Source organism: Hevea brasiliensis, chromosome 4 (assembly GCF_030052815.1).
Source record: "Hevea brasiliensis isolate MT/VB/25A 57/8 chromosome 4, ASM3005281v1, whole genome shotgun sequence".
Classification (NCBI taxonomy): domain Eukaryota; kingdom Viridiplantae; phylum Streptophyta; class Magnoliopsida; order Malpighiales; family Euphorbiaceae; genus Hevea; species Hevea brasiliensis.
This window is the reverse complement of record NC_079496.1, coordinates 16,456,689-16,469,251: the sequence shown is the minus strand read 5'-3', so window position 1 is coordinate 16,469,251 and position 12,563 is coordinate 16,456,689. Positions and strand designations below refer to the sequence as shown.

Below are 12,563 nucleotides of genomic sequence, written 5' to 3'. Positions count from 1 at the left end.
CTTGGTTGTTGTTCTTGTTTGTTCATATTGATGGTTAACCAGATTGTTTTATGAATAGCTTTTGATCTATCAATGATCATACTTGCATTTAAAGAAATCATGCTTCGGTTCAGTTCCATTGTTTGGAATTTTTTTTTTCCTTTTTTCCGTTTTCTTGATCTCGTGATTGCATAAACCCTAGAAGGGAAAAAGATCTACCTATTTGTTCTTTGAGGGTTTTTTGGGCTTTTTTTTGGTGGCTGCTCATGGAAGCATAACTTGCAATGTGATTATCAATATATATACATGCAATTTGATTTACAGATTATATATTCACTGTGTTATTTGGTTTTAAATTTCGATGTAAGCATATATATATATATATATATATATATATATATATATATATATATATATATATATATATATATATATATATATATATATACAGAACTAGCTAGATTTTCTTGAAAATTTTCTCTCAAAGATGAAAGATTTGAAAACAGTATATGGAATCTTGTTCTAGTTGTCTTCCATATTGGAGTACACCCTGATCATAATCAACTTGGATCGCGTTTTCAAATTGATATTAATCAGCATACAATTATTGAATCCAGTAATAATTAATATTATAACCAGAAGTACCACTAGCATTATTTTTTTTTTTCATTAATTAAAGAAACCTCTTCATAAATGGATAACAAGGAACAAAAATAAAATTCTCCAATATGATTGAAATGGGGCCATATTGCTTTTTATTCGTCACATATTCTTGTAGGTGTCAATACTTTTTATTAATTAAATAAGTATTTTTGATATATGTGATCGTGCTTTTGTGCATATAGTGATGTTCGATATTTGTATTCCTGCATTTGATGAGCAAATAGAAGTTGAATTGTTAATTCTTTCCATCTTTCCTTCTTTCCTATAGCTATATATAAACACAGCCATCTCGATCTATATAGATTACCAAAAACCCAAATAATAATAATAATAATAATAATAATAATAATAATAATAATAATACAAGTGGGTATATATTGATATGCATCAACTGATCAAGATGTTTCTACAAGCTTGCAATGCGACAAAAAAAAGAAAAGGCAGATGTTAACGAGGCATGGGAGGGAGAAAGATGGATGATCTCATGAACGATGATAGCTAAAAAAAAAAAATCATAGAAAATGAAGTTTACTGACCTCTTTTTTCTGTTTTTTCTTTTTTTTCATTAGTATTATTAATTCTTTGCACAAATATTTATGACTTGGGCATTAAGAGATGCAAAAATTAAAAATTTTCAAAGCTATAACCAATGTTGGAATTGGTTGAGACCTTTTTTTAATTGGATAAATACACGCACGTAAATATTTTCTTGAAAGGTATACGATCATGAATAGTCCCCTACTGGGGATTTCATCATCAGCTTTTAGTGTATGAAAACTTCAAGAACTGCACATGAGTGTTCATGTGTGTCAGTGTGCGCTCTTCTAGATAGAAAGAGCTAGCTATCCCACACATGCATATATAGCTAGATATACAAATTAAAGATCATTTATCCATTCTAGCTTTCTCTTTCTTTATCTTTTCTTTGTTATCAATACATGGAGATTTTTTTTTTCATTATGACAATATTTTAATTAAACACTTGATTAATGAATTATTAATTCATTTTTTGTATGCACCAACCTTGATTTAATCCACAAATTATATATATATATATATATATATATATATATATATATATATATATATATATATATATATCTCTTGGATATTACCTCCAAAAGAATACGAAGATATTTGAGGGTGGATGTCATTTTCATGCAAATTGATGATCGATAAGACATAGCTAAATATATTCCAAGATGACGATGACCCAGCAAGGGTCTCATACACTAATTGACAACAAGAGGCTACCTCACCAATGGCTTTTCTCTCTTTGCTGACTATGGGTCCTATTATCAAAAGAGAATCTTTATCTTAAAACCACACAAATTAAAATCCCTTTTAATTTCATTCCTTTCTAAGGAAAGCGTACAAATCTACTTTACCAAAATTTTATATGATTTATGCTTAATTTTGGTTTGCAAAATTGAAATGATAGAAATTTTTTCAAAAATCATCTATATATATTCTCCCATAAATATTCTTTTCTTTAATATACATTTATAAATTGATAGAAATACGTATATATACACGTCTTATACTATATATATCAATATTTTTATCACTTGAGAGAAAATCAAGTGCTACCTTAATCATCAAAATTAACCCCTCATCAATTGAACTTGACTCAATTCATGTGTAGATAATACTGAAGATAAGTGCAGGTGAGGATTATGAATTCAATGTCTAGCTCTATTTGGCTATAGAACCAACCAAAATTAATTGCTGGCCTTACTAATTTTATGCCTTAAAAAATTGTGCATGATGTTGAATCTTATAAAGGAGTGGGGCTCCTATTGAATGGGCATACATTTCTACAAGTCTTTATCTGCTAAAAGATGAGCCTTGTCAATGGTAGATGGTCAAGAAGGGAACTGAGAAGTGATGAGGAAGAGGTTTCATTGTCATGCATGAAGCTACCAAAAAATATGGGGTTTTCATTGATGAACACATGCCTACCCAACTAATATTTCATACACTCTTTAGACCCCATAATTGAACTTAGACAGAGCATTTGAAGGAAGATTATTAGTATCTAAATTTTGCCTTGTACCCACAAATTGACAGATGATATTAGAGCTGTTCCAGATATTAAAGCACCACTGGACCATTTTGACTACTGACAGGTCAGGACCAGATTAGCCCAAATCCCCTAGTTGAGGGCATTTGTTAGGCGCAAGTTGGCAGTCACTAAGCTCATAATGGAAGATTTAGCCATGCCATGACCCACAATTTAAAGGATAATTAATCTGATTAATCATATCTCTACATCATGGTTACCAAATATAAAGGGACTAGGTAATTATTATGCATGTGGCTATTAATAATTTTAATTTAAATTTTTTGACAAAAATTTCATAATAAAATCAATTAAAATTTATTTATATATAATATAAATATAAATATATGTAATTAATATATATTAATATTTTATGAGTTAACTTACAATAATGCTTATTTATTATAATATTAATAAGATAACTATTAAATAATTTATAACTTACATATAATGGAGAATAATACACAACAATACTATGAAAAAAAATATCATGTATTAGTCACGTGATAATACTATAAAAGAGAATATTACATGTCAGATGGGAATTGTCTGTGTTAATACACGTGACTATTAATAATTTTAATTTATATATATTTTTTAATTTTAATAAATAAATATAATGTAATGTTTTAAATTTTTTATTAATTATTTTAAATTTTATTTTTATTTTTATTTTTATTATTTTTATCTCTCAAACTTTTTAATAAAGATTACATAATAAAAATAATTAAAATCTATCTTTATATAATATAGATAAAAATATATATAATTAATATGTATTAATGTATTATAAATTTTTTTTGAAAGGTAATATATTATAATTTACCTTATAATAATGATTACTTATTATAATATTAATAGAATAGAGAATACCATGTAAAAATATTATAAAGAGAATGCCACGTGTGTGCGCGTATATATATTTGCATATTTTCATAAAAATCCCCCTGTATTTATTGAAAAATATTTTCTTGCATTGGAGTATTTTACAAGTAAAGTCAGCCATAGGTCAGTTTGAACTATGAATTAAACCGATCAATTCGAGTTAAATTCAAGATTAAATTTAGAGATAGCAATGGGTAGGATATTCGTAAAAATTATTCTATTTGAACTCAAACTTGATTAATATAATCAAAAATCGAACTCATTTCAAACCCAATTATTAATATAATAAAAAATCGAACTCGTTCCAAACCCAATTATTATTAAAAAAAATCAAACTCATTTAATTTTATATATTTTAATTAATATTTTAAATAAAAATTATTTTAATTAATAATTTATATTTTAAAAATTTAATAACTTAATAAAATATTTAAATTTCATTTTATATAAAATAAAATATATAAAAAATTATAAATATAATTATAAAAATATATATATATATATATTTTATATTTAATTAAATATTTGTATAAATGAGTTCGAGTAACGGATACCTAACATGCAAAACTCGAACTCAACTCGACCCCTTCATGAATATTACTTTTCAAATCTGAATCCGTTTCAAATTCAATTATATAATATCAAAATTCGTCCTATTAAATTTCGATTAGATTGAGTATCCATAAAAATCTGATCCATTATTATTTCTAATTAAATAAGATTAATTATTATGATTTATGATTGGTTTAGTGCCGTTTTATAGAAGTCAATTATTACTCTTCCCTTGAACCTATCAAAATCAACCAATTCAAACTGATAATTTTAAGCTGAAATTGATTGATTTAAATGATTATTTTTAATATATATATATAGATATATATATTGAACTTATATTTGAATTTTTTTAATTTTTAATCAAAAACTAAATAAATTATATCTAAAAATTTATTATACATTCATCATATTTAAACTAAACTAAAATCATTCCGAAATTGTTTCAAGTCAAAATTAATTTGAACAGTAAGATCGACTGAACCAACGGTTCTATAAATCAAAATTGGATTGTAACCGACTGGTTGCTAGGTCTATTTAAGCACAGAAAAAATGAGTTGGTATTGTTGATGTGTGTGGACGAATAAGCAAAGAACAACGCAGCCTAGACCAAAAAAATGACAGAAGGTTCCAGTTGTGGCGTACAGAAGAGCAATTGTGAAAAGTATCCACTCAAAGGACACCGAGCAAACGTCTCCGTTTGGACAGGTATTAAATCTAATGGTCAAAAGTTAAGGCTCTTTCTCCGATCCTCACAATTCCAAGGCCAAGCACTCACCAAGCTGTTCAGCTTGTCAACTCTCTCGGCCTTTTTCCACTCGCCAAAGAAAAAGTCTTCCAACAACTCCTCATTTTCCAACACAATAAAACCCCACCCCTCCCTTCCATTTTCTCCATCCTCCAAACAAAAATGAACATCCCCCACAATCAAAGGCTTCAACTTCCGACCACACAGTCGCCGCCGTCCGAAAACACCACCGCTCACACCAATCGGGTCCGTAGAAATCATCGTCTACCACCTGTATCTTCTCCTAGGTTACGTCCATCTTGTACCTGCTCCAACCGTCCTGGTTCTGCCAGGTGTAGCCGCCATGGTTATCTTATTCCTGGTGATAAGTTGAAAAGGCGTCAAGCGAATAAAGAGATAATTAGGAGGGCCTTGACACCGCCCAATCGGAAGTTGACCCTTCGCTGGTGGAATTTCCGGCCAACGCCTAGTCGCTTATCTAACATGTCTACTGCTTAAAGGTTGTCTCTTTTTTTTTTTTTTATAATGTGACTGTGGATTGGAATAACTCTAGACCGTATGAAATTCTTTTGTTAATATGTATATTGTGATTTTTCAATATTCCTGTGCCAACTTCACTTTCTGGACTGGATTACCAAGAACAATTTTACAGGGTTTAATTAATTTCTTCATGGTTCCATTGAGATTAGGCAATTAATTAATCGGCGTGAAGTTTTAAGAAATTTACTATAGGGCTGAGCACATTTTAATTTTTTTTTTTATCAAAATTTAAATTAAATTAAATTAATAATTAAATTTTAAATATAAATTTATTTTAAATTTAATTTAATTATACACTATTTAAATTTATCTTATTAAAATTATTATACCTACCTGGCAAGAGAGGGTCGTAGGTTACAGCCTAGAGCCACCGCCATCATCTTAGCCAACGGGCAACAGCTAATAGCTGGGTTGTGGTCAACAGAACTTAAAACTAAGAACCAAATTAGTGGATTTAAAACAAAATTCGATCACCATGATTCATGACTTCAACTGCAAATTGCTTAATAATAATAATAATAATAGAATTTTAATTAGAGAGCTCCACTTGTGCGAGAACTTTTCTATAATAATGAGCAACCCTTGTGTTATTGATTATGTTTTATAATAAAATTATTCACTAAAAATAATATATTTATTTAATTTGTAATGTAATTTGTAATATAATATTTAAATTTTTAAATATCATTAAAAAATATTATTTTAAATAAAAGGATAAATCATAAAAATTCAAATCTTTATAAGTTTTTCTAATTTTAGTAAAATTTTTTAATTTTATTAATTTAATATGAAACTTTCATATTAATGTTAATTTTAATAGTTATCTTAATTACTAAAAATAATTTAAATATTTATTAATATTAGTCAATCATTTTAATTTTTTTATCATTTTAAGAATTATTCTCAAATAAATTAAATTGAAACATTTTTTTAACCTAATCAAATTTATATGTTTTTGTTGGTAGATTTCGAATTATTTACTCTGTAGTAAGGATTTATTTTGTTTCATCTCTATTTTTATGAAATTGTTACTCTCATTGAAGATCTGTTTTGTTTTCATTTTACGAAATATTTAAATGTGTTATTTTATTATTTGGATTGAAGAGAAATAAAGGTGTAAATTTTTCTCTAATAAAAAGTCAAAACTTGAAAATTATCAAATTAGATCTATGAAAAGATCGTTGAATTAAATAATGAGAGCAAATCACTATTGAATGAAGTGTGTTACTCACTAATTAATTAAATTAAATATTTTATCAATATAATTAGATTCTTTAAATTAAAATAATTATTATTTTATTTATAAGTGATTTATGTTAAATTTACTTATAAAAATATAATTACATAATAATTTATATTTTAAATTTGTATTTTATTTTCAATTTCCTTAAAAAAACATGAGTTTTTATGCTAAACTTAATTTTAGACCATATATTAGACTATTCATGCTGTAAACAAAGCCGCGAATTCAAACTTAGTCCGAATGACGAGTAGGGTATTTTTTTTGGTATCTAGTCTCATTTAACATCGAATTAAAATAATTAATCTAAATAAAAGTTTAACTAAAATATATATATATATATATTTTAAGAAAATTTTATAAATTATAATATTTTCCTTCGTTTTTATTTTAAATAAATTAATAAAATATAATTAATATAGTTAAAATAATAAATTTTGTTTAGTATTTTCTTAATATACCCTCGTTCATATTGTTTTATTAAAAATAAAATAACTTATATTATTAAATTATTATTAAAACTAATGAGTTTTATCTTTTAATGCATATGACTATACGATCTAATAGAATACTAATAAGACGAGTTTATATAGAATATAATCGAATTTAAGGTAGGTTCAGATTTTAAAAATAATATTTGTGATAAGTTCGGATTGGGTTCAGATTTTGTTTATTGGGTAACTATTATCTGAATCTGTTTATATAAATGTTTAATTAAATATAAAATATCTTTTTTTATAATAATATTTATAAATTTTTATACATTTTATTTTATACAAAATATAATTTAAATATTTTATAAAATTATTAAATTTTTTAAATATAAATTATTAATAAAAATAATTTTTTTAAAACTATTAATTAAAAATATATAAAATTAAACGTATTGGGGTATTTTTTCGTATAATAATAATTGGATTTGAGATAAGTTCGGTTAGTTGAGAATAAATTTTATTTGAGTATAAGACAAGTTCGAGTATTGAAAATTGTTGTCCCTTGTAGCAACCCAAGAGAGGGGGTGAATTAGGTTCTAATTGTAAAATTAAAGATTAAAAGAAATTTAAACACCAATAAGAGAAAAGGAAGAATGATAACACAAGAGATTTATAGAGGTTCGGCTATTCCAAGCTTATGTCCTCTCTTCAAAGCCTTCCTTGAGAGTTAATTCTACTAAAATTTTTTTTTTGGTGAAAAATAAACCCCTTACAATCACCACAAGAGCAAACCCTTGCTCTTTTACAAATTTCTTTATACTCAAGAGCTATTTAAAGCCCTATCACACTCAAAATTACAATAAGTGCTCACAACAACCTTGAATGAACTCTCAGAACAAAGAATTTACAACTCAAATATCAAGTTCTCAACATTAACTATGATAGCTCAAGTTCTAGAGAGAGAATGAAGAAAATCTTTAGAACACAATAAATTTTCAAAAGATTATTGTTGTAAAACTTGTTTTCAGTAATAAATGGTGCCTATTTATAGTTTTTGCAAGAAAATAACCGTTGGGGGTGTATTAAATGCAAAACTAGCCGTTCAACCATCCAAAACTTTGTTTTATCGATTTGCAAAAACTTAGGTTCGGCTGCCAAAGTAAGCTAAAGTTATTTACTTCGGTTGCCAAAAGTTGGAGCACTAAAAAATAGCTTTTGAAAAGTCACTTTCAGCTGCTGAAGTTTCCAATTTCGGCTACTAGAGTGCTTTCTGGATAAATTGGCTTTTAATGCTCAAAAATCATGATTTAAAAAATGAACTTTGGCAGCCAAATTTCTCACTTTTGGCTGCCGAAGTGCTCTCTGGATAAAAAGTGTCAAAAGAGCACTTAGGTTTCGGAAATGCATAACTTTTTCATCAGAATTTGGATTTTCGATCAGTTTGAACCGTTGGAAAGCTAATTTAATAAACTTTTCAATGAAAACACTTTCAAAAACAAATTTGCATTTCCCAAATGTAAAAATTTCATTTTAGTCCCCCTTGGTTAAGAAAAAGTTACAAGTAAAGACACTAAGAAATTAAGAGTTTAAAAAACTCATAACTTTTTTATCCGAACTCAGATTTTTGATTCGTTTGAATCATTAGAAAGCTAATTCAATGTATTTTGCAACTAAAATACTTTTCAAAATTAATTTTTTATTTCTGAAAAATTTATTTAATTTTCCCTTGATAAAGAATTAGGTGAAAACTAGGTTGAACAAAATATTCTTAGTACCACCTAAACTTGAGCTAACACAATTAATTAAATTAGATTTACAAGATATAAAATAAATAAAAGTTATATTATAGGATCTCATAAATATTTACTTCCTTATCTTGCTCTTCCTTAATCTTGATTTGAAGCAATTTGGCAATTTTGAGTCTAGGGCCTGCAAACTCAATACAAACACTTCTAAAGTATATTAGTAGCACACTAATTGTTTATTATCATCAAAACATGGGTTAAGACACCTAGGTCTAACAATCTCTCCCTTTTTGATGATGACAAATAATTAGTGGATGAGGAAAATTAAGTACAAGTGAAGTGTGTGTTTTTTAGAAATTCTCCCCCTTAATGTGCTCCCCCTTTCAAAAATAGTTTGTACCTTAATAAATAGAATTTAGAGAGCACATAAGAGAGGCTTTGACTTAATGAATGCAATGTCATGAGTCCTAGGTGAATGATAATGCAAAGTTATTTTTATATCAAAAACAATTTAGAATATGTATCAAAGGATTACCAAGAAGTATCATATAAGTATACCTAAAACTTGTATCCCACTAAAAGCCAAGTAATCATGTTTAAAGCCTATAATTTTGAACTAAGTTTGAACTATTCATCAACTAGCTATATATCTCCCCCTTTTGGCATTATCAAAATGCACTCTAAAAGGAAAGATATACAAAAATTATGGCATCATTCAAAGGTTTACCACCATATAGTATATGCTCAATCTAGAGGCAACATAATAATTATTCTAAAGAATAGCCTACAAAGAGCCAAGAAGACTTCAATACAAATTTACTAATTTCATTTGTATTGGACTTGTAAAACTATCAAGGAGTCTATTCAAAGCATCAACAGAATCCTGGCAAATAACCTTCATAGAACAATCAATGAGAGCAATCTATATTAATGAGGAATGGTATTGTGATCATATGGCAGCCAAAAATAGGAAACCAATATTTTGTTCATGTGAACAGTAATATGAACAATAACGTGAACAGTAATGTGAATAGTAAATCACAATCTCAAGCATAAAGGTTGTCAAGCATACCTAATTCTCTCTTAATGAAATTAAACTTCACATAAAGGTTTTGTAAAGATATCAGCTAATTGGTAATGTGTATCAACAAACTCAAGAACAACATCACCGTTCAATACATGATCACGTATAAAATGATGTCTAATGTCTATATGCTTGGTTCTAGAATATTGTATGGGGTTCTTGGTCAAATTGATTGCACTTGTGTTATCACATTTAATAGGAATGTGATCAAGAGATATTTGAAGTCTCTCAATTGTTGCTTGATCCAAAGTATTTGGCTACAACAAAGACCCGCAGCCACATATTCGGCTTCGAGCGTGGAAAGTGCAACCGAGTTTTGTTTCTTGCTACACCAAAAAACTAAAGAGTATCCTAGGAGTTGACAAGTACCTGAGGTACTCTTCCTATCAAGGATGCTTCTAGTAAAGTCAGCATCCGAGTAGAAATATAAATTAAAGGATGCATTTCTAGGATACCATAGACCTAAATGCAAAGTACCATTCAAGTATTTGAGAATACATTTAACAGTATGCAAATAAGACTCTTTAGGACATGATTGAAAACATGCACAGAAACATATGGAAAACATAATGTTGGTCTACTAGTTGTGAGATATAAGAGACTACCAATCATACCTCTATAGAGCCTTTCATCAACCGATTTTCCTTTTTCATCCTTGTCAAGTTTGGTGTTTGTGCTCATTGGAGTTCTACTAGGCTTGCTATTCTCCATCCCAAACCTCTTGATCAATTCTTTGGTGTACTTGGCTTGGTTGATGAAGATGCCATCTTTAGCTTGTTTGATTTGAAGCTCAAGGAAAAACTTGAGTTCTCCCATCATGCTTATCTCAAACTCACTCTTCATTGTATTAGCAAACTCTTCACACAAACACTCATTAGTAGTACCAAATATAATATCATCAACATATATTTATACAACAAGGATATCATTTACATGATTTTTAACAAAAAGAGTTGCATCAACTTTTCCTTTTGAAAAACCATTTTGTAAAAGAAAGTTACTAAGCCTTTCATACCAAGCTCTAGGAGCTTGTTTCAAACCATACAAGGCTTTAGCCAATTTAAAAACATAGTTTGGAAACTCATGATTTTCAAAACCAGGAGGTTGCTCAACATATACCTCCTCATCAATAAAACCATTTAGAAAAGCACTTTTAACATCCATTTGGAAAAGCTTAAAATTCATGTATGATGCATATGCAAGCAAGATTTTAATGGCTTCTAATCTAGCTACGGGGGCAAAGGTTTCATCATAGTCAATGCCCTCCTCTTGGTTATAGCCTTTGGCTACTAACCTAGCTCTATTCCTAATTATGTTTCCATCCTCATCTAATTTGTTTCTAAACACCCATTTGATGCCTATGGATGGGTGGTCTTTTGGCCTAGAAACTAAGGTCTAAACCTTATTCCTTTCAAACTGATTGAGCTCCTCTTGCATTGTAAGTACCCAACTCTTGTCATTAATGGCCTCATCTATGCTCCTAAGTTCTATTTGAGAAATGAATGCAAGGTTATCACATATATTTCTAAGAGAGGATCTAGTTGTTGCCCCTTTTGATGTATCACCAATGATTAAGTCTTTAGGATGATCCTTCTTGAATGTCCAATTTTTGGGTAGATCTTGTTGGACTTCTTGATATGGAACTAGTTGACTTTGTTGCCCTCGAAGCTCAACTTGATCAACTCCCAAGTCCTTCAAGGGATCTTCCATGTGTTGATCTTGAATTCCACTAGATTGAGAATCTTTAAGAGTCAACTCATCAAGATTACCTACAACATCATTATCACAAGAAATATCCTTTATAGGACCAAAGGGGTTAGCTTCATCAAATACAATATGCATTGACTTCTCAATAACTAAGGTTCTCTTATTGAAGACTCTATATGCTTTACTAGATGTAGAGTACCCCAAGAGGATACCTTTATCAGTTTTGAAGCTAAATTTATCTAAATTATCTTTGGTATTCAAAATGAAGTATTTACAACTAAAAACTCTAAAATAACCTATTTTAAGTTTCTTGCCATTCCATAGCTCATAAGAGGTTTTCTTCAAAATAAGTCTAATCAAAACTCTATTTGAAACATAATAAGCCGTATTAATGGCTTCCGCCTAAAAATAAGTAGGCAAATTATATTCGTTTAACATAGTCCTCCCCATGTCTAAAAGAGTTCTATTTTTTTTTTCAACAACACCATTTTGTTGGGGAGTCCTAGGAGAAGAAAAATTGTGAGTGATCCCTACTAAGTTACAAAACTTATTAAATTTCTCATTTTCAAATTCTCTACCATGATCACTCCTAATAAAAGAGATTTGAAAACCCTTTTCGAAAATCTCTCAAAAATATCAAAACATTCATCCTTATGAGCAAGGAATGCCACCTAAGTATACCTAGAGTTGTCATCAACAATCACTAAGGCATAATATGCACCACTTAAGCTAGCCACTCTAGTAGGACCAAACAAATCCATATGCAACAATTAAAGGGGTTTAGAAGTAGGTAACTTATGAATAGATTTAAAAAAGCTCTTGACTTGCTTACCCATTTGGCATGCATTATACACCTTATCCTTTTGAAACTTGATCTTTGGTAGCCCATCAATTAGCTCATCCTTGTTCAAGTTTGCAAGAAGG

At 28.5% G+C, this 12,563-nt stretch overlaps 1 protein-coding gene across 1 annotated transcript; it reads left to right on the top strand.

Annotated features, from left to right (window-relative positions):
- The first annotated feature begins 4,769 nt into the window (after positions 1–4,769).
- LOC110663908 (uncharacterized) lies at positions 4,770–5,487 on the top strand. Its single transcript, XM_021823386.2, has one exon. It carries the CDS (start codon positions 5,052–5,054, stop codon positions 5,385–5,387), a length of 336 nt encoding a protein of 111 aa, XP_021679078.1. The 5' UTR covers positions 4,770–5,051; the 3' UTR covers positions 5,388–5,487.
- Positions 5,488–12,563: the final 7,076 nt, after the last annotated feature.